This window comes from Temnothorax nylanderi, unplaced genomic scaffold (assembly GCF_030848795.1).
Source record: "Temnothorax nylanderi isolate EJ_2023f unplaced genomic scaffold, tnyl_v1.0 TNYL_tig0581_pilon, whole genome shotgun sequence".
In the NCBI taxonomy this organism is placed as follows: Eukaryota; Metazoa; Arthropoda; class Insecta; order Hymenoptera; family Formicidae; genus Temnothorax; species Temnothorax nylanderi.
Genome location: NW_027249643.1, coordinates 79,434 through 102,926, shown reverse-complemented (window position 1 = coordinate 102,926; position 23,493 = coordinate 79,434). Strand labels below are relative to the sequence as shown.

Below are 23,493 nucleotides of genomic sequence, written 5' to 3'. Positions count from 1 at the left end.
GGCGCTGGACGGGTAAAAGAAAATAAACGAACGGAGAAGGACGACGACGACGATAACGACGACGCTTATCGCATATACGGGGACGAAGACGACGACGACGACGACGGTTATGGCATATACGGGGACAACGACGGCAAGAACGACGACGATGACGGCGGCGATAGAACGGTACTCGCTCTTCGCGCCAACGAGAATACCATGAGGAGCGAGATAAAGTGCGTCTACAGAGTGAATTTTACAAAACCGAACAACATCGGTTCTCTTTTGGGTTTCTCGCGCGATCGTATCCTAAAACCGAACAAATGGTACGTTTCCGACGGACCGTTGACGTCATGAGCGTGAACATAATTCGCATCGAATGCAGCATCACCACGGGAGCGTACAGCAACGGACGCTCGGTGCACGCGATACACGAATTCGCGCCGAAAGTTCCACCGGGATATAAACTGTCGGAGACTCCGACGCAGATCATTTACCTCCCGATCGTCGCGCGAAACGTCACCGATATCACGGTGCGAATCGTGGATCAGAACGATCGATTGATCGACTTTCGCGGCGAGGAGATAACGATTAGACTGCACGTACGTCGTCGCCGCAGTTAGTGTGTGTGTGTGCGCGCGTATCTCCGCGACCTGAAGAGAGAGAGCGAGAGGGATGCTCGTTCTGAACGGATCGAGCGCGGATTGTACGAACGAGCGAGCTAGTCCGTTCTACGACGTAATCGAAAGCGTAAGGAAGAGAAGAGGTGGCGTGGTGGCGGTCGAGGAGGAAAGAGAGCCGTTCTCAGCAACGCCAACGTTAGGTTCCTACGATCGCTGGGTCTCGCCGTGAGAAACGCGTCGTTTCTACTTCGAAAGGAAAGACCATGGCCGACATCCTGAGTATCGGCGGTGAGCCGATCTTCGACGAGCGCATCGTCGGAATCGAGACTCACACGTATAACCCGTACGTGAACACGACTTTCGGGCACAACGACGAGATACGAATACCCATACAGCAACAGGATCTGTATACGCTGCCGTGCGACAGTTTTCTGTACGTCGAGGGACGACTCTATGACGACGGCGCGAGCGCGACGACGTCGGAAGCGACGGATGCTCAAAGGCAATACGCGAAATTGGTCAACAACTGCGTGGCGTTTATGTTCGACGAGATTCGATACGAACTCGACGGCGTGGAGATCGACCGGTGTAGAAACGTCGGCATAACCAGCACGATAAGAACTACGCGTCGCTGACCGCCGAACGAGCCAGGAGACTGCAGAACGCCGGATGGAGTTATCCGACGAACGAATCGAATCTGAACGACGCGTCCCATCAATTCAACTTTTGCGTACCTTTGAATATTCTTTTGGGTTTCTGCGAGGACTACAGACGCGTGGTGATAAACGCGCGACACGAACTTATCCTGATACGCGCTCGGAACGACGTCAACTGCGTCGTAGATCCGAAAAAAACCGTGCCGAGAGATCCCACCAAGGATCCTAAAATTACGCTACTGAAGGTGCAATGGCGTATGCCGCACGTGGCGTTAAACGACGTCACTAAATTGTCGCTTTTGCGAACGTTGGAGAGCGGACGATTTCTGAGCGTGGGCTTTCGCTCTTGGGACCTGTACGAATTTCCTCTGCTGCAGAGCACGACCAAGCATTCGTGGGCCGTGAAAGCCGCGCCGCAGTTGGAGAAGCCGCGATACGTCATATTCGCGCTGCAGACCGGACGGCGAAACGAATTCACGGAGGACTCCTCGAGGTTCGATCATTGCGCGCTCGCCAACGTGAAATTGTATCTCAACTCGGAATTCTATCCCTACGACGACGTGAACGCGGATTTCGAAAGCGACAAGTTCGCCGTGCTGTACGAGATGTACGCGAAATTTCGAGGAGCGTACTACGGGGACAGTCGCGACGACGCGCTCTTTTCCCCGCGCGACTTCGCGCGAGTAGCGCCGCTCGTGGTGATCGATTGTTCCCGCCAGAACGAAGCGGTGAAGAGCGCCACCGTGGACGTGCGCATCGAATTCGAATGCAAGGAAAACGTTCCGCCGAAGACCACCGCCTTTTGTCTCATCGTTCACGATCGCGTCATCGAGTACGGTTCGCTGACCAATGTGGTGCGCAAAATCATCTAGCGGAAATGGCGATTGTAGGATACCACACCCCGGAAACGGGAGATATATATAAAGACGGGGATCCTTCGATCGTTCCTCAGATCCCGTTAAGAACGAGCAGTTTGAGCGTGAATTGTTCGACGCGCACCGACTCGATGGCCGCAGCGGCGACGACGATCTTCGTCGACCTGCAGGGATTCGTGGTGAGCGACAGATTCGTCGCGAAGGAGGTAGCCGTGCTCCGAAGCGAGACGCGCGAACTCGCGCATCACGTGTTTCGCGCGCCGATGAAGTGGGACCTGCTCACGAACGCCGAAAAAGCAAGGGCCAACTGGCTGATGGCGAACCATCACGGTCTCCGTTGGAAAGACGGGGACGTGGACTATCGTCTAGCCAGGTCGATTATTCGACGCGCGGTGTGCGACGACCTGGGCGAGGAAGAAGAGACGCCCGGCGCGCGAATATACGTGAAAGGCCTCGAGAAGAAGAGGTGGCTGGAGGAGATTCTCGGCGACGTCGACGCGACGATCGAGACCATCGACGCCGAGTACGAAGACATCGATCGGCTGGAGTTTCTTCGCGCCGATCGCACGTTTCGCTGCGGACGCCATCAACGGTGCTGCGCGATGGAGAACGTGATGAAGTTGCGCGACTGGTGGAACGAGCGACGCGAGTGTCTCTCCAGCATCGACTCCACGGATCAAATATAAATGTGTATCCATCCGTCTATATATGTATATATTGTAATCATTAACAAAAAGATCTATCTATATTTTATTCAATAAAAAAATCTATCTATCTGTATTTTATTCAATAAAAAACTGATGTAAAATCAACGAGGAAAGTTATTCATTATTCGCATACATACACCATACGTATAATCGTACTCGATAACGCCGAGCGCGATAGCGTCGAGCGCGCGAGCGACGAGCGTGATGCGTAAGCGATCGAGAGCGTCGAACTCCGAAGAAGAAGAACGGCAACGATAACGCCGAGCGCGCGAAACTGTCAATGAGCGCGGAGTCGGGAGCGTCGAGCGGAAGCGCGATATCGGCGGCGGGAGCGTCTAATCTCGTTGCTGTTCACACGTATTTATCTTTATTTAATATTATATTCATCCAATATTATATTTATTCTTGTATATTATATACTACTTATTTCTAAATTCGTATATGAATCTTTGATTGCGTATAAAGTTTGCTTTATTCAACCGAATTAAAAAGAAATATAAAATAGGAGTAGAAGAAACCAAAGAAAGGATATTTGACATATGGTGTTGTAACATAATCTTTTTCTATCTATAATAATATAATGACATTAAAATCTTTATTGTTTGATATAATTATATACATAACAATATAATTTTATCCAATTATTATGAAGAGAGCTAACCCCTTTATATTATATTATATTATGTTATATTATTATATTATAGTATATTATGTTATATTATATTATGTTATATTATAGTATATTATGTTATATATATTATGTTATATTATGTTATATTATATACTACTTATTTACTATTTTTTATTTTTTTACATATTATATCTTGTTAGAAACGGAGGGCCAGCCCTCGACGACGTCGTCCTCGAAGTCGACGTCAATCAAGTTGATATCAATATTGCCGCGACCGCTCTCATCCTCCTCGTCGTCGTCGTCGTCGTCGTTGTTGTCTTCGTTGTCGTTGTCAGCGTTGCCGTCGCAGCACGTATCGGGACGCTTCGTCGATGAATCGAGTCGCGCCGCGTCCCGATACATGCTGCGAATCCTCGCAGCGTACAAACGCATGTGGTTCCTGGATTTTTTTAACACCGCTCCGATGAGTCCTCTTCACAAAAAATACATATTATTAATAATTATATATAAATGAATATATATAAGTGAATTTATAAATAAATATATAACTGAATATATAAGTGAATTTATAAATAAACAAATAAATATATAAATGAATATATGATGACATTATAATTTTACATTTGCATACTCACATTCGATCGAACATTCGTGCGTCCTCGTCGACGCGGATCGTGACTTGCAGACAGGGCGGCGCTCCATCGACGATATTTCTAAGGCGATGCTGCAGCTGCAGCACCGCCTCGTGTAAGTCGTCCGTAGCCCTAGCTACGGACGTTGCCTGGATTTGCGCCAATTCGCACACTCCTTTCAGTTTGGATATTTTGTCCATTACGTGTTCTTAGGAATATTTCACGTCACTAGCTCGAAAAACTGTGAACGAACTACACCCGAGTCTAGCCTCGAGTCCTTATATACATCGAGGATACGCTATCGAAGAAGGATGCGGAATCAAAGAAGGGATGTGCAATCATAAAGGATATTGCGTATGTAATTAAAACTATGTAAAAAATTGACCTTTTGCACACAGGAAGAGATGCATTTTTCTAATCAAACCGACTCATCCGCCGGAATCGTCGACGCATTTCTTCCACCCCGAGACCCCCGCCACCACCTGTCCGCGCTATCGGTAGCGAGCATGCCCATGTAAGTCGCTCGTATCGCGACGCATCGTCATCGTCCATAAAAAAGCAGGATATTGTGCAATAAAAAAAACTATTTTTAGAAACTTTGCACAGAGGAAAAATGCAATTTTTTTATCAAAACGGACTCATCCGCCGGAATCGACGCATTTTTTTCCACCGCGAGACCCCGCCGCCACCTGTCCGCGCTATCGGCAACGAGCGTCACCGCGTGAGCCGCGCGTCGCGATCGCGCTCATATCGCGAAACGCCGTTATCGCAGTTCCGCCGTTTCTCTCGCTCTCTCTCGCCCTCGACGATGTGGCTCTCGCGCGTAATCGCGTTAACCGCGTGTTTTATCGCCGCGAGGTGCGTCAATCCCACGGATGAGAATTACGCACATACGATCGATTACCTGCGGAAATACGGATATCTGACCGAAGATGTGGACGCGTTTCCGGCTCAGAGACGAAACGACGTTCTTCGTAACGCCATCGAGGAATTTCAACGATACTACGGTCTGCCCGGCGATGGAACGCTCGACGACGAAACGCTGCAATTTATGCGTAAACCGCGATGTAGTTTCCAAGATATCTTGAAGCACGGAACGGCGGCGAGTCTATCGAAATGGCCGAGGACTCACCTGACGTGGGATTTTTACGTAGCCGCCAAAGAGGAGCTGAATACCGCGCGGGCCGCGTTCGACCTGTGGTCGCAACATTCGGCGTTGACGTTCGAACGCTCCGAAACGAATCCTGACATTATAATATCTTGGCGAACCCGACGTCACGGTAACACGAATATCAACGTAAACGGCCCAAATTGCTCGGCCAAATTCGACGGTCCCGGTAACGTGCTGGCCCACGCGTATCTCCCGACGAACGAAGCGGGATTCGTCTCCGAGGTGCACGTCGACGGTGACGAGCCGTGGCATATTCACGTCGGTAAAAATTCCCCGAATACGTTTTCCCTGCATTTCACGCTGACGCACGAGATCGGTCACTCTCTCGGATTGGGGCACAATGAGCGCAAGACCTCGGTGATGTTCGCGTACTCGCCCGACAAGCAGTATCCGGTTAAGCTCGACAGATTCGACATTCTCGACATTCAACGTTTGTACGGTGAAAAACGGACGAACGCGCCCTCACAGACGCCGCCGCCGCCGCCGCCGCCACCGCCGCCACCGCGGTCACGGCCGCCGCAACCATCGCCGGACCTGTGCGCCCTTGGTCGCGTAAACGCGATATTGATTTTGGAAAATCGAATGTACATTTCGTACGGGCGTTACGTTTGGTCGATCGATCTGGACGGCAGGACGTACAATGGACCGTTAGCCCTGTCGAATCACATGAGCTTTCTTCACGACAATTACACGCGCATAGCTGCCGCCTATCAGTCTCCATCCGGTGATCTCATGGTGTTCGTAGATAATTTGGTATACATGGTTCAATATCCGGAATTTTCTCTGAGGCCGAATTGGCCGAAGACCTTGCGAGAACTCGGATTTCCCGCAGATGCGAAACTCAACGGAGCGGTAAACACCCATAGAGGCCGTTCCTTCGTGATGTACAACGGTAACTCGGTGGGCGAGATAGACGAATGTACGAAGAAAGTCGTCAGACGTACGCCTCTCGAGGCGACGTTTCCCGGAATACCGACCGGCGTGACGTCGATCTTCCGATACGTCGACGGCAATCTGTACTTCACCACTCGGACGCAGTTCTACAGATTCAACGAATTTACGAAAACCGTCACGGCCGCCGGTAAATTCGATCTACGGATGCTGAATATCGTCTGCCCTAAGACCGAACTGTTGCAGCAGTTGCGCGATCTTCTCGATCGAATCGTACGCGTCGGCGATTTAACGTCACCGGCGAGCGATTCGGACGACGACGACGACGGCGGCGGCGGCGTTCAGCTTTACGATCGCCGTGTCCGCCGAAGGAAGTAGAGGACTGCGCAAATCCCCGCACCACACCGCACATCGCGCGATATAAGTGAGAACTTTTCTACTTATACCGATGTGTTCCCGCCAAAGCATCAGTATCGCCTCGTCAGCTGAATACGACGCGTCGAAACAGAAATCAGAAACGAACGATACTGCAACGCGCGTGCGAAATGTTCTCGACGTTGGCCGATCGACCCGCGCTGAGGGATCTTTCCCCTCGCGAGACGGATTCGGAGGTGAACGACAACGGCAAAAGACGAAGGATCGACTCGACGGATGATCATCATCAGCATCATCATCGGGAGTCGCGTTCCAGCTCTCACCCCTCCAACGACGTTCGCAACCCCGTCGTCGCGCCTGCGGTGCGCATCCTGGCGACCCGTTATCCGCTGACGACGACTGGCTACAAATACTTGGCCATCGGTGTCACGGTTAAGTCACCGTGGTACGGTATACCCGCACCTTCGTACGTGGATATCGCCCTGGGAGATAAGCAAGGCAAGGAGATCTCTCTGACGCTCGATATGTGGAAAGGACTACTCGAGCGCAAACACGACATATTGGCGTGTCTGCGATCCAACCTCGTCGATGGAACCCGCCCCCCCTCGCCGATATCGATCGGAGATCTGACGCTGCGATTCGGATTGATCAACAACCTGTCGATCTTGCGTATGGAACTACCCAACGCGGCTCGTCTGGCAATGTCGCTCCCCACCCTGCTCTCGCTGTACGATTTCCAATTTTGCGTCGATCGCATCGTCTCGGCGCTGAGCGCGGTCATCGAGGAAGTCGACGCGAAGTATTCGCGCTATCAGGAGATAGCCGCCAACGCGATTAAGACGGGAACTTCGGCCAAGACTGCGATACTGAAAAGCGAGTTTTTCGATCCTAACAAGATCGTCGACTGTGAGATTACCGCGCTTTGTTTCAAATCCTGAACGTCACGACACACGTTTACATATTTATATATACACACAGAAACAATGTAAACGAGTATCGACGTATGTAAATACATAATTTATTTTTCAAAATAAAAAACTACCGCTCGTACGCGGATATCTCATATATGTGTTCTCTCTCTTTCTTTTCCGTATCTATCTCGATACGATCCCGCGCTTCCTAGGTCCCCCGACTCCGCTTACTCCACGATCGCTGCGATTGCGTCATCTACGATGCGTAGGGAAGGATCGAAACTACTTTCGACCCGAGACGAACAAGAACAAAGAACGGTTATCGGGACCCGCGAAAAAGAACGGCCTTGAACACGTTCAAACGTGTTTTCGCGCGCTCACCAATCCCACCGCGCGGGGAGGTCGAGAAGAGCGACCTTGAACAAGTTGCAACGAGTTTGGACGTGTTCGAACGCGCGCGATGATAACATTATTCGCGATGACGCGCGAATCGGGGCGGATTTCCGCTCGCGGTCGATAACGCGGTCGATAACGCCGATCCGAGCGCCCTCTCGGAGCGTCCGGGAACGACGATCCCCCCCACCCCCGGTGGCAACCCTGCGGCGCGAAATTCCCCATCACCCGCCTAGGGAATTTACGTCTTTCAGGTTACCGCAAGGTGGCAACACTGCGGTGCGTACTCGCTTCTGATTGGACCGCCTCGAGTCTTCGTACCGCGATCTGATTGGTCAGCGATACACCTTTGTCCAGTTCCAGGGGAATGTTTGTCCGGTTACAGGGGAAATTCCCCCGCACACCTGTCCCCCTCACCCCCCCCCCCCTGGATCTGATTGGACGGCGATACACCTTTGTCCAGTTCCAGGGGAATGTTTGTCCAGTTACAGGGGAAATTCCCCCCGCACACCTGTCCCCCTCACCCCCCCTGTTACCCCTTGCACCTGTCCACCCTTCACCCCCCCTCGCCCATCCCCACCCCATGCTCCCCCCTCGCCCCCCTCGCCCATCTCTTATGGCGTTCCCCCCGCGGGCGCGCGTCCCCCCCCGCTTCCCCTCGGTTGTACCTGAGTGCGCTGAGTACTGTTATTGGTCTACTATTTTCTTCGAAAAGTACAGAAAAAAACGAAAAGAAAGCCCACCTTGTTTTTTACAATATCTTTTTTCTTCTTAAAGTTACAAGCATTTGAAATTTGCCAAATTTTAAACTGCATTTTTTTTTCAAAAATCCATAACTTAAGTATGAGTAGAGATAAAAATCTACAAAAAATCATGGAAGCTACTTTCATTTAGTGCAAAAACACAAAAAATTATCAGCCAAATAAAAAATGGTCGGGGTCAATCATTGGTTGATTTGGCATGGAATGCCCCATATATATATATATATATATATATGGGTGTTTCTACGTAAATAGCGCTTTTTACTGTCCAAGCTTGTTATATGTTCATGATTGAGAGGAGGGTAAGCAAGCGTTGTGAAAGTTCACTACTGCATCGTATTTGAAGTATCGCACAATAATCTGTTAATTGGGGAGTGGCTTATCCAATGGAAACATGCAGAAACTCCTAAAAATGTCAGTTACCTGGCCTGTCCATTGTCGAAAATTCTCTATTCCAGTTACACTTGCTCCCTCCAATTGCAAACTCAATTGAAAATTCCCCATGTTCATTCAATCATAATATAGAACTAAGATTTTAACATCATTATTAAACATAAATCTCCCTTTGGAACCGAAAAAACCGGCTTCAAACTTGGTCCGGACATTTGGAGTAAAATTGCACATTTTGAATTTTATCGCGGTTCCGCCATGTTGCATCGATTCAATGGGACTCTCGTGTGGAGATTTCAAGAATTGGACATCAGGTGTGTTGTTTACATTATTGGTGGTTGGTTGTTTTGAGCGTGATACAATCGTAATCATGTATTTCTCTTGAGAAAAGGTATGTCATAAAATTACGCGTCATTTGCCTGGCACATCTTTTTTTATTATATCGCAGTGAATTTTTCCTTCTAGTGGTAAAATTCTGATGATATTCGGTGGGCTAAACTTGATTTTTAATGGAAATTGGTTTACGTCAATTCAGGAGAAAGTGAGGTTAATTCAACCATGAAATATCAGTCTACTGGCATGTCATTCACCTGGCCATTCATGGGTTTTTACCAATAAATATTGATTCATGTTTGTATTTTTATTAAATCACGAAGTCAACTGACAGATTCCCAATTCCTTGACGTCAATATTTATGTAAGAATATCAAAATCTGCTAATTCCATACAAAAATGGTAAACCGGCATTTATCAAATTGATTTTTTTTGCTAATTGTGAATTTATCTCGGGAATAAGTAATTTTAGGAATTTTTTTGACATTTCCTCTCAAAATCACTCATTGTTGAGGTAATTCAATATTTTACTAGACATGCAAAGTCGACTCATTACCGCACTTTACCAGATCACTGATGAATAAGCCATTACTTTCAGGTTTTTGATGTTGTAGTACGCTGGCTTTCAGGGTATGTTTCTGCTTCTATATTCACTCAAAAACAGAAAAAAAAATTTTTTTTAGGTATGTTTGAAATTGAGAGATTTGCAATCTGAAAAAACGCTATTTATGTAGAAACACCCATATATCAAAACAAAATAGGAAGTGCTTTTCGATTTTGCCAAGGAATGTTGTATAACTGAGAGGTTCGACCAGCAGCGAACGATAAAAGAAAACAGCCATATAATGTTCTCTTACCTTCGCGTTACTATTGTTATTGTAAATATTAGCTTTGTAAAACAAATAAAATAAAAATAAAAAGTATATTTTTATTTATTTAGCAATTTTTATAATATCGTGATTTATTACTTATGTCTAATAACATTTTTTGTACAACTACATTCATAACTTTGCTTTAGAAAAGATTCGTGTAACACAAGTATTTATTTCAATGCAAAAAGTTGTAACATTCCACACTGGTAAGCGCTCGTCATTGAAAACATTTTATTACACCGTCGTGTTAGCACCGTTTGAATACTTGCGATATATTTCAATAGTAACCCTTTTCTCTGTTTTGTTATTTGAAAGTACACGTCACAAATACAAATTGTTACTAATGCATGGCTGAACGGCAATAGCGAGCGAGCACAACTCATTTAGATGCACCATAAATTGCTATTTTAATTTTTTTCTATTTTATTATCAGGTGAAAAGTGTTACACATGCCGTCCTGTTTTTATGTATTTGCAATGTAACTCATGCTTGCAATTTTGCTCATAATAGAAAACAAAACAAAAAAACAATGGCAAAGTTACTTTTCTAATTGTTTCCAAATTATTCTTTATATTTATCCTACACGGAGAACATTTTATATTAAATATTACTATGGTGTCGCACTAGCTGCGGACCATCGAGGAATAATACTATGTTTTAGGTAAAAATTACGTTCTTTTTAAAATAATGATTATAGTATTTTAACTTATAATTCCTCGATGGTTCGCAGCTAGTGCGACACCATAGTAATATTTAATAAAAAATTTTCTCCGTGTATATATATACGGAAAGATTATATTGTTGTCAACGCCTATTGTCCCCTTCTTGCTGCTCGTGCTAGACGCGTGCAATACGCGTCACGTTTTATCTCAGGACTGTTAGTACAGTAAATACGATAGGATTGTAATCTTCGCAAACATCAAGTAGATCATTAGAACACTTTTTCTTTAGAATATATAAATTTAAACGCAGATGTGTAAGTCGTGACAAAGATTAGTTTTATACCAGGTATCGCTTTTTATTTAAAATATTCTTTCTGTTGAAAATTTTCGTTGACCAAATAATTGTTACACTGAATTATTTGTTATTTAGATCGCTTGACAAGGGCCCAATCCTGAGAGTCGAAATGTTGTAAAGTCGTTTCACTACACTTATTGCCAATTGTCGTCGAAAATAATAAACATTTTTGTTTTAATCATTATTGGCGGAACAAACAATTATTTCTATATATAACTTTTTTCTTTGAATAATTTTATAAATGGAAAATTTTTTTGAGTTTTACATGAAATATTATCTATATTTTAGAATTATTATAAAGATATATACTTTATTTACCCCAAGGGGCCTTAAAGAGCGTTTTTGAAGGGACGTACCCAACCCTATTCACTACTCCATCCTATTCCATTCCTCCATTCCTATTTCCTCCTTTGGACCAACGGTTTAACGTCTCTTCCGAAAGACGGAGCCCAGTTTTCCATCTAGGGATACTGTATCCACTTGTGATCTATCCGCCAGATGGGGGGGCAGCGTTTTGCTGAGAAAAATTCTCATCGGCCTAGCGGGATTCGAACCCGGTTCTCCGGATTACGAATCTGGCGCTCTACCCACTAGACCAGCCGTCTCCCCTTAGAATTATTATAAGATACATGCAATAAATATTTAAGAATAATAATTTTTTTAAAAATTTTATTTTTCAAAAAAGGAGTTATAACTATAAGCTTTGATATTGCTCGGACGGATTATGTACGTTTCCATCTATAAAACGAAGACTCTTGAGATGAAGTGTCATGCGTTTTGTTTATAAACGTCCAGCAACTTGTTGTAAGAAAATGATGTTTTTTGTGTTACTTATAAATATACCGCGAGTTTTCAGTACCTCTCAAGTTTAGCCGCGTAGCTCGATGCGCAAAGCAGAAAGCAAGATTCTAATCTGAAATGTTATAATACATAAATGTGGAATGTTTCATTTTTCGAATAGAAATAATTTTTTGAGTCAACAAATATTTCAACTTATTAGGTTTATAAAAATGCATGTCACTTTTTGTAGATGCATTTAGATTATCGAGGTTTGACTCTATAATGTGAACGCATCCTTATATTCGCATCGTATCATTGCAGTAGTATAGACATACTGCAAAGTAAACAGATGACTCTCCTGTACGCCGATATAATCTACTGCGCGACCGTTAGGCGCGAATGAAAAACAACGGAACGCGCTAGACGTGTGAATCCGCGCGTTCACAGTATCGTTTATCCCGACAGTGTAAAATTAGTGTCGATATTGTGTGAATTAGTGTTGTGAATTGGTGTTTTAGAAGTGTTAGTGTTGTGTGTATTGTGTTGACATAATGGGACGGAAATACAACAGTAAAGTTTTGACTCTTTTTCGTCGAAGACTGTCTACACGTACAGGATGGATAAGGTTAGTAACAATTACGTCGTTCTTGAAAGGATTTGTTTAGTGGCTGGAATTACGATGCACGATTTCTTGAATGATAGCTTGCACGCTGCTATGCCTGCTCCGGTGCATGCTAGATACGTTCATACATTGAGTGAGGCATGCCGGCATGTATGATCTGAATCATACGAAGCTTGCAACGATGACGGAGAGGTATAAGGAGTAAAATTACTTTTCAAAAGTAACTGTTTCAACTCTAATGTTATATTATACATTAATTATTTTTTTATTTGAAATATAATGTTATATATTAATCTATTATTAAATAATCTTGAAATATATATTTATATTGAAACTATTTTTCAGAATAATTATCATGATGCGCGAATATTTAGAGACGGAGCACGCGTTCTGAATATGCTTCGATACGTGTGCAATTTAGAAGGCATTTGTGTCCCCGTGTGTACATACATGGTTATTCGCCAAACGTCAGAATCGAAAATGTCGTATTATAATATAACTAAAGCAGCCAATTTTCGTTTCTGAATTTTATTCAAAATAAACGTTGTTTGTCCATGATTGACATTTTACTGCAAGTGTCATCGTGCAAGTGATCTGTCATCGTTGCAAGCTTCGTATGATTTAGATATTACGCATGCCAGCCTGCCTCGTTCAATGAACGAATGTATCTAGCATGCATTAGAGCAGGCATAGCAGCGTGCAAGCTATCATTCAAGAAATCGTGCATCATGTGATTCCTACTTTATGTAACCTGCTCGCTACCACAGATTTAAAAAACTTCCGTAATATTTTATATTGTTTATCTAATGTATTGCATGTGTTATAATTATCCAGATAATTTATAGAAGAGGTAATGACTAACTAAATATTCAACATAATAAATAAATATTTGTGTGTTCTTCCTATATCTTATCACAAAAAAATAGTAGAGATACTTGATCATATAAAGATCGTTGCACCTTTTAAATAGAATTGTATGATTTTTCAATTTTTTGTCAATTTATTATACATATAAAAATGTATGAAGGAATATTTTAAAAAAACAAAAGATGAAACAATATATTTTATACAAGAATCAATATTTCCGCCAGTGAATTATACACCAGAAATAAAGAATTATGTTTAAAGTACAAGCTTACGCATAAGCCTGATCTCGCGATTTAGATGAGGAAGCTACACAAACAACTATTGATGTGGACTGTACTGAGATTATGTATTTGTTACCAACTTACAATTCAACGCTTAGCTGTTTATCAATCAAAAGATATGCATATTTATACAAAGAAATGTCATACAGGAATTAAAGCTGTACAAAATACAAGGAGAAAAGAAATGATTAGTTATATATAGTGATCCTTTCTCTGATTCTTATAAAGTTGTCCTTTTCTTTAATACTCTGAGGAAAGAACTAAATCTCTTATCTTTAATCGCTTAATATTCATCTGAGAATACTAAATATCTTGTGTTATTTTATGTTGGACTCATTAACTTACAATGTTGTTGTTGTTAGTCAATATCATCGTATATCTGTTTCTCAAAAAAAGGATCGATTATATTCAATTCACAAAATAATGCATAACATTCATCAATATCAAGAAATACATGTACAAGAAATAATTGTAATTGAATTAATGCGTCAGTGTTCCTTTGATCAAAAATGATCTATAGCAGAATATAGCTTGTTTTGTTCTCAAGTGCTTATTTCCAATAATAAAGAGAGACGAGTTACATAAATTCATATAATGATTAATCTTCATTGTTCAGTAAGCAAATCAGGAAAAATAGAACTTTACTTTGAATACTGACACACCAAATTTTAGTCGTGACACGCAAATATAAGCTGTAATGCGGTCGTCTGCTAGAGGTGAGTAAGAGCGGTTGAATAATTGCAAAGTGCGAGATTAAAAGGCCTTTTTACTGCTGGATTTCGCCTATGGGCGTTATTCTGTTTCAGATAAAGGCAAAGCGAAAAATTGCCTGCATTGCAGGCAAAAAAGATTCAACACAAAAAGCAGGAAAAGGAGTACATTTCAAGGATAGAAAAAGAAGCCGCCGAGTCTAACCTAAAAGTAGGAAGGGAGAGAAGAATAACTCGATAAAAGAAGAAAAGACTATTCCAGACGAGAAAAGAAAACAAAGATAAGACAAGAAAATAGTGTGGTGAAAAGACAGAAAGCCAAGCTAAGCATTGGTGCACCATAAGTAGAGGAAATTCATGCAAACAAAGTGATAAAGGTGACCCTCACAACGCAAGGAGGAAATAGGCAAGCGCTACAGACCCGGCTGGCTCGAACGCCAAGCAGATTAAGGTTGCTACACACCGAATAAAGCGTGCAGCAGCGCGCGAATTCTTGGATCGTTATCAAGTCAAGAAATGTCATCAGAGGATGATGTAGACCTAAACGAAACAGTTATAGAGAAGGAATTACAGCAGGAACATGAAGCAGTAAAAGTAAGAGCAGCTAGAAGCAGAAGCTCATCAACATCAAGTAGAACAAGCAATTTAGGCGTGAACGAGTCAAATTATGGTGTACTAAACTGGTTAAAAGGAGATGAAAAAGAAGAAGGTAAAAAAAGAAAGAAAGACAGTCCAGATCTTCCAGGCAGAGAGGCGAAAAAGCAAAATATAGTATACAAACAAACGAAAATGACAGATAACAAAGAAGATGATATTAAAAGTTTCAATGAACTAATGAAATATCTGAGGGAAAAGGAAGAAAAAGATGCAATGGAAAAAGAAAAGAGAGAAATAGAAGAAAAAGAAAGATGGGATAAACTATACAAGGACAACGAAGAAGCCAAAAACAGATTAGCAAGAGTCGAAGAAAAATTAAACAAAGAACTTAGTAACATGAAACAAGATATTGAAGAACTGAAAGACGGCAGAGTACAAACAAATGAGATAGTACAAAAAAACGAAAGAAAAATAGAAGAAATTGAGAACAAATTAAAAGACTTGCAGAAGAAACTCCAGGAAAATATAGGAAAAAGTGGAAAAGAAGAGTATGAAAGCCCAAAAACAATGAGAAAAAATGAAGGAAAAACAGAGAGCATGGGAAACGAGAAAACCAACAAGGAATTAAAATGGATCTTAGAAGAGGCTGAAAGAGAAAAAAAGAGGAAGAACATAATAATCAGCGGATTAGAAATTCAAGACAAGGAAAATCTTAAAAAATGGATAGAAGATAAATTGGGAAACAAAGTAACGATAAGAAAAATATGGAAAGTCAAGAACAGAGAAAAAGTGATTGGTGCCCAACTCGAAAGTGTAGAGCAAAAAATAGAAATAATGAAAGCAAAAAATAAGCTAAAACATGAAAGAGTTAAAATTTTCATAAACAATGACACAACATGGTTAGAGAGACAAAGTAGAAAGGAAACTTTCAGAAAAGCAAAGGAATTAGAAAATGAAGGAATAAAGGTAAAAATCTCTCACAACAAGATAACAACAGAAAAAGAGGAATGGTACTGGAACGAAAGATACGAAAAATGGTTTCGCAAATGCAAAACAGACAATATGGAACAATAAAAATTTTAAAAAGATAGAAATTCTATTCTGGAACATAGCTGGAATAAAAAACTTAGAAAAGGAAGACTGGGAAAACATAAAAAACAATGAGGTAGCAAACTTTTCGGAGACGTGGATGGAAAAAGAGGAAAACAACTTGCTGGAATATAACTTAAAAATTTTGAAGTATTTACAGTAAAAGCAAAAAGAGAAAAGAAAAAAGGAAGAGCAAAAGGCGGAATGGCTACGGTATACAGGAAGGAACTAAAATCTAACAACATAAAAATTAAAAAGATAACGGAAGAAGTCACGCAGATCAACTTAGATATTAAAGCAGAAAAGATAATAATCTTTAGTGTCTACATGAGAGAAAAAAGGAAGGAAAATTATGAAAAAATGGCAGAGATAATTGAGAAAAACAAGGATAAAAGCATTATAATAGGAGGTGACTTCAACGCAAGAACCGCAAACAAGGGAGGCAAAATTGAAGAACAAAATGATAAAGAGCACAGAGTATCAAAAGACAGATTAATAAATGAAGAAGGAAGAGAATTAATAAAGTGGATGGAGGAAAACGGACTCTATGTAATCAATGGAAATATACAAGGTAACGACAATGATGGAATGACGTACATAGGAGCAGCAGGCAGATCAGTAATAGATTATGTCATTACAAACAAGAGCGGCGAAGAGGTAATAGAAAATATGGAGTTAATAGAAAGTACAGCTTCAGACCACGTTATGATAAAAATTAGTCTAAACACGGAAGTAGAAGAAAATGGAGAAGAAGATAAAGAGAAAGAGACTCTTACATGGGATGAAGAAGCAATAAGGAATTACAAAGATAAACTCAAGAAAGGAAAACCGGCAAACAATTGGACAGAATTTAAAAACAAAATTCAGAAGAGTCTGCCAAGGAAGATAATAACCATAAACAAGTCAGAGCAAAAAAAATGGTGGGATGAAGAATGCCACAAAGCAAAGTTAGAAATGAAAAAAAACAAAGAAATCTATAGAAAACATGGAACACATAAAGAAGTATACCTCATAGCAAGGAAGAAATACAGAGAACTAATCAAAAAAAAGAAAGCAGAAAATAAAGAAAACGAATGGAAAGATGCAAGAAATGATAAGTCTGGAAAAAAATTCTGGGACTTAATTAACAAACAAAGGAAAAAAAGAATAAAAACAAGCGACAAGATCACAGTGCGGGAGTGGAAACAGCATTTTAAAAATCAATTTGAAGGACTCACTGAAAAGGAAGAAATTGTAGCAGAAAAAATACCAACAGAAGGAGAAGAGATAAGCCTAAACGAAATCAAACAAATAATAAAAAACATGAAGAAAAGAAAAGCGGCGGGAGAAGACAAAATACCGAATGAAGCATGGATGAATGGTGGGGAAGAAAATATGAAGGAACTGCAAGGGATAATTAATCGAATATGGAAGGGAGAAGAAAAGTTACCAGAAGAATGGAGCACAGGCATAGTAACACCCATATACAAAAAGGAGACATACACCAGGCAAAAAATTACAGAGGAATTACACTAATGGATACAGGATATAAAATTTATGCAGAAATTCTCAGGAAAAGACTAGAAAAAGAAATGGAAGAAAAAAAAATAATGAAAGAAACGCAAACAGGATATAGAAAAGGAAAAGGAACCATAGAAGCAATATATATAGTAAAAACAGCGATGGAAGAAGAAATCAAAAAAGAAAAGGGTGAAATATTACTATTTTTTGCAGATATGAAAGGAGCTTTTGATAATCTAAAAAGAGAAAATTATGGGAGCTGATGCAACACCATGGAATAGACAAGGAATTAACAAGAAAAATAAAAGAGATATATGATAACACAGCTGTTAAAATAAAAATAAAAGAAAAGCAAACAAGAAAGATTTACACAAGAAAAGGAGTCAGACAAGGATGCCCGCTAAGCACAGAGCTGTTCAAACTAGCTTTTGCGGATTTGGAAAAAACAATGGAAACAATCCAAGAAGGAGGCATAGTCATAGGTAATAAAAAAGTATGGACAGTTTCGTATGCAGACGATGTAGTATTACTAGCAAACAACGAAGTCGGAATGAAAGAGATGATGAAAAAATTCAAGAAATATATAGAGCAGAGAGGCTTAGAACTAAATGTAGAAAAATCGAAGTATATGAGAGCAAAAAAACCTGGAGGAAGAAAAAAGAAAATAAAAATAACATGGAATGGTAAGGAGATAGAAGAAGTAAAAGAATTTAACTATCTAGGATACACTCTACAAAAAAGCAATGAAAACGAAGCTCATATAAAAAACCTAACGAAAAAAGCAAAAGCAACACTAGGAACAGTATGGGGAATAGCCGAAAGGAGCTTCAAAGAAAATTGGAAAAAAAGGATGTATCTGTTTGATGTACTGGTGGAGAGTGCAATGATGTATGGAGTAGAAATATGGGGATGGAAAGAATACAAAGAAATTGAGAGCATACAAGAAAAATACATAAAATGGACATTGAAATTAAATAGAACAACCCCAAACCATATGTTATATCTAGAAACAAAAAGGGAAAAGATTGCAAGCAAAGCAGGTAAAAGAGCAATAAAATATGAAGAAAAGATATTAAAAAGTCAAGGAAATGAAATACTCAAAGAATGCATAAAAGTGAAAAACAAGTTTATAATGAATGTAGAAGCAAACAGAAGGAGGAACGGCAGAGAAAGATGGAAAAAAGCACGAAAAGAATTTCTAGAAAGAAGAGGATGGTCCATAGAGTATTACTTCAAACATAAACTAAAAGAAGAAAACGTGGCAGAACAAGCAGAAGAAATAGGCAAGTGTATTGAAAGGCAGGAAAATGAAGAAAAATTAAGGAATTCAAGGTTTGCGGAAGAATATAAGAGTATAGCACCACGAGCGACAGAAACACCGGAATATCTGATCAATCAAAATAATAGAAGAAATGAATTGGAGCTGAAAGCAAGATTTAGATTAGGCACGGAAACAAGAGCTGGTAGATACTGGATGGAAGAAGAAAGCAGAAAATGTAGACTGTGCATGGAAAAAGAGGAAACCTTGAAACATGTATTCGAAGAATGTAAAATAACCGGAGAGAAAGAACAAACCTGGATACGACAAATAACTGGAAAAAAAGCTCTAGCAAGAATGTCAGAAATAACATGGAAAAGGAAAGCAAAAGAAAAAGAAGAAAAGAACAACAACGAAGAAGAAGCCGACCTTTAGATTAGGAATAATCCATATGTAAAAATTACTGTAAATTTAGAGTAGGGTTGAAATTTAGGATGAAGTTTAAAAAGACAAGACGACTAAAACTAAAAACTGAATAGAATGCACATGAATGAATTATATTTTATTAAATGTATATAACAATTTTGTTAATAAAGGCCATTATTATATTATATAAGCTGTAATGCTTCGCACAAATTGAGTATTATTGTAACTCAGGTTTTTAGGTTAATCTTTTATACGCTGAGAAATAATCATATTGTTGATGTAAGTAATCTTGACCGTAATCAGTATTTACACCATGAAACGTAATAATAATACTGATATCGGGTAACATCTTCAATCAAGTATCGCGTATACTTTTATTCGATAATTAAACAATACGTTATAAACATGACTCTACATAAAAAACGTTGCAGCCACTCGAACAAAAACGCAATATGTAATTAATTTTACTGAGCTCAGTCTCTCCACAGAAAACGATTAATACGCGGCACGTGCCTCCTTCGTGATCATCGAGGAAGGATCCTCGTTGTGTGAACTCGATATCTCTGAAACCAATAATCGATTTATAGACCGAACGGTCTCTCTCGGACGTTAGAAGGATATCTAACGCCCCTGCTAGAGTGATCATGGTTTGCAAGAGATCGAATGAATTTACCTTATTTCCAGTTAAATAAGTCCTCGTAATAATGGTCAATCAATCACAAGCCTACCGGGGCATTCCATCATATAAATAATGGTCGCAGACCAAGTCCAACAGGACATTCCGTCAGCAGCAGTAATGGTCGCGTAAACCAAGATTGACAAGGCTTTCTATAATTTTCCAATGGTGGCGTCGTCCATTTTGGCAAACAGCGTCGTAGCACGAGCGCTGTGTTTCTTTGATTAATGCAGCACGACCCGTTAATATAGTCGTAGCTGTGACTGTTTATCCGATTTAACTGTAGAGAATGGATGCGAATCAGAAATATTACCGCGAATACTTTCGGTAACTCGAGTTGTATAAAGAAACACAATGGCTGAAAAATGACTCGTCACGCAGGACGATCCGAAACGTAGGACGAACGACAAACGAATGCTCGCAGAGCGGCAAGCACGCAACGGCAAACAAATACGCGCACGCGCTGTTACGAGTTCTCAAACTCTCTCTGTTTCCGTGTCGCTAAGCGGTCTGCGCCACGCGCATTCATACATGACACTAACATAGAAAGTAGTAGCGATAGCTTCCACTAACGCCATCCGCTGTAGTTCAATAGAACTATAATTCTCACTAAAGATTACCGCGTCGACGAATACATAATCTCCCTAGTTTTTTCTCTTTACTTTTTAACAAATTATTTCCCGAAAAACTGACAATAAACGAACGTTTGCGACGTTTTCACTCTTGGTTTGGATATAATTTGTTTCTTAAATCATATAAGGACCCAAACTAAGGGTGAAAACATCGCGAACGTTTGTTTATTGCCAGTTTGTCGAAAACCAATTCTTTATTTCTGATCTATAAATCACTTGCAGATTAAAATATTAATTTTTGTATAAAATATATTGTTTAATCTATTGTTTATTTTTAATATTCTTTCATACATTTTTATATGTATAATAAATTGACAAAAAATTGAAAAATCATACAATTCTTTTAAAGGTGCGACGATGTTTATATGATAAGTATCTCTATTTCTTTGTGATAAGATATAGGAAGAACACACAAATATTTATTTATTTATTTATTATGTTGAATATTTAGTTTGTCGTTACCTCTTCTATAAATTATCTGCATAATTATAACACATGCAATACATTAGATAAACAATATAAAATATTACGGAAGTTTTTCAAATCTGTGGTAGCGAGCAGGTTACATAAAGTAGGAATCACATGTTCTAATATATTTGATCTTTGATAATTTGAAATAATAGAAAAAATATTGTAAAGTTCGACCTTTACGTGAGATTAAAAAATTAATTTCTTAAAAATTATTTTACTATTACACACAACTAAAAGAAAAATAAGGAACACTTTTCGTACCCTACAATGTGGGCTATTTTCAAACCGCTGAAACCCTGCGAAAAATCGTCGTAAACAAAAAAATAAAAAAGCATTTTGAAGTTTGAAGTTTCAACTTTTCTGCAATGGTTTAAAAAATTTTGTTTATCTTTATTGTTTTGTGCTTAAAAAAAGAACACATTTATTTTGACACTCTGCAGTTCGATAAAAAAAATTTATCTAACAATTCGACTCGAGTTCCATAAACTAAAATATTTTCTCTACCAAACACTTTTTTTTGTTTCCTACAATTTTTTGGCCTAAATTACACAATTTCGACCTCAACATAATTCTTTTGATAAATGACGTTTTGAGTTCAAAACTGGGTAATTCGGTCAAAAAATTGTAGGAAAATTTAAAAAAAGCGTTTTGTAGAGAAAATATAGTTTATGGAACTTGAGTCAAATTTTTCGGCATAAATTGTTTTATGTAGCTGCAAAGTGTCAACATGCGTAATTTGGAACAATGTGTTTACAAAACAATGAAGATGAACAAATGTTAAATAACTATTGACAGTGTAAGTTGAAACTTCAAGTTTCAAAATGGTTTTTTAATTTTTTGTCTACGATTATTTTTCGCCGAATTTCAGCAATTCGAAAATAGCCCAATTTTTTGGGTACGAAAAATTTTCCCAATTTTGTTTTTTTGTATGTATGTCCCCCTGCAAGTCAAATAACTTGTGAAAATGGTTATAAATTCTCTTTTGTCTATTTGTTTTAAGGATTATCTGTACAATGTATACAATATGTTCCAAAAGTCCCGAAAAGGTGTAATATCTGAAAAGATATCTACCTACAAAAACCGATTTTTTAGAAAATTGATTTTACCATTATTTGTTCGGCTTCACACACAAACCATACAAGCTTTATCTGAAAAATTTTTCGCGATAATGCTTTATTTTCGACATCTTTGATCGTCCGGGGCTTTTGGAACCCCGTTTATTGTTAAAGTTGTATTGTAAGATAATATTATACCTACAAAATGTTTCTAACATATTTATATAATAAATAATGCTCTGAAAGTTACGATTGCAGACATTTGCTTATTTTTATATTAAAAATGGACAATATATACCGTAGTTAGTAGTTAGCATCAGAAGCGTTAATCGTGTGCTGACTACTTGACAATACCAGAGGCGTAAATCGTGGGCTGGCTAGTTTTAAGAAAATACCAGAGGCGTACATCGTGGGCTGGCTAGTTTTAAGAAATCTTATAAAAGACGTATGTAGTTCATTTTTATTATACAATAAGCAAAGGTCTGCTCAAACTCTTGTTTTTTTTTAAATATATTTGGAGTTACACGACAGTTTCCCGAAAAGTAGAGGGGATAATGTTGGTACCAACGAAAATCCCTAAGGGGTGTCGTTATAATTTCTACGGGTTAGCAATACTGTTGAAGTAGTATAGCTGTCAGTTTGCGTAACTTTTTTGACATTTTGACATATAATGTGCACGCGTGTATAATAAATATGTTACCACTGTAATAGTTTATAAATGTAAATGTAAAATACATTGTGGCACTTAAGTAAAATAAAATTAAATAAAAATGACAAAAAACAAAGTGCATAGAGGATGAACGAGATACAAAATTATGAAAAAATTATTATTATTATTATTAGTAATTAAACAATTCTAATTTTTTCAATGTTTTTCGATAAATATCACTCATAGTTGTAGCATCGTTCTTCGCACTCTGGAATCAGTTTGCCATCATCTTCTACTGCGGAATAAAACCTGTGCAAGATAAAAGAAGCATAAACGAGGAAGATAGAAAGAAGTAAATGAAGAATAGACAAATATATCAGATAATTAGGTAATATTCTTATAAAATAAAAGATTATGTAAATAATTAATTTTTTTGTTCTAGCTTTCCAGCTAACCACGTGCTTGCAGAATCCCTGTTCACTGCGGAGTAAGAGTACTTTGCCAAATTTTAAACAAAAGTTGGAATCATATCCTAACGGCGAATATCAGAGTAGATCTGTTAATAGCAATGCGACTACAGATTGACGCAACAAACCGAGAGCAGGTTCGTAAAATCGATGTTTACCGTTAATCTTCCACCGACAGACCTGCTCGATGTTCATTG

General features: G+C 39.7%; 3 protein-coding genes across 3 annotated transcripts; 2 read left to right on the top strand and 1 right to left on the bottom strand.

Moving 5' to 3' along the window:
* The first annotated feature begins 865 nt into the window (after positions 1-865).
* Positions 866-2,130, top strand: LOC139784076 (uncharacterized). The gene is made up of 2 exons (XM_071723237.1): positions 866-1,188; positions 1,254-2,130. Exons 1-2 carry the CDS (start codon positions 866-868, stop codon positions 2,128-2,130), a joined length of 1,200 nt encoding a protein of 399 aa, XP_071579338.1.
* Positions 2,131-3,603: 1,473 nt separating this feature from the next.
* On the bottom strand, positions 3,604-4,700 carry LOC139784078 (uncharacterized). The gene is made up of 2 exons (XM_071723238.1): positions 4,107-4,700; positions 3,604-3,943 (listed from the first exon to the last, which is right to left on the bottom strand). Exons 1-2 carry the CDS (start codon positions 4,301-4,303, stop codon positions 3,658-3,660), a joined length of 483 nt encoding a protein of 160 aa, XP_071579339.1. The 5' UTR covers positions 4,304-4,700; the 3' UTR covers positions 3,604-3,657.
* Positions 4,701-4,911: 211 nt separating this feature from the next.
* On the top strand, positions 4,912-6,543 carry LOC139784075 (stromelysin-1-like). Its single transcript, XM_071723236.1, has one exon. It carries the CDS (start codon positions 4,912-4,914, stop codon positions 6,541-6,543), a length of 1,632 nt encoding a protein of 543 aa, XP_071579337.1.
* Positions 6,544-23,493: the final 16,950 nt, after the last annotated feature.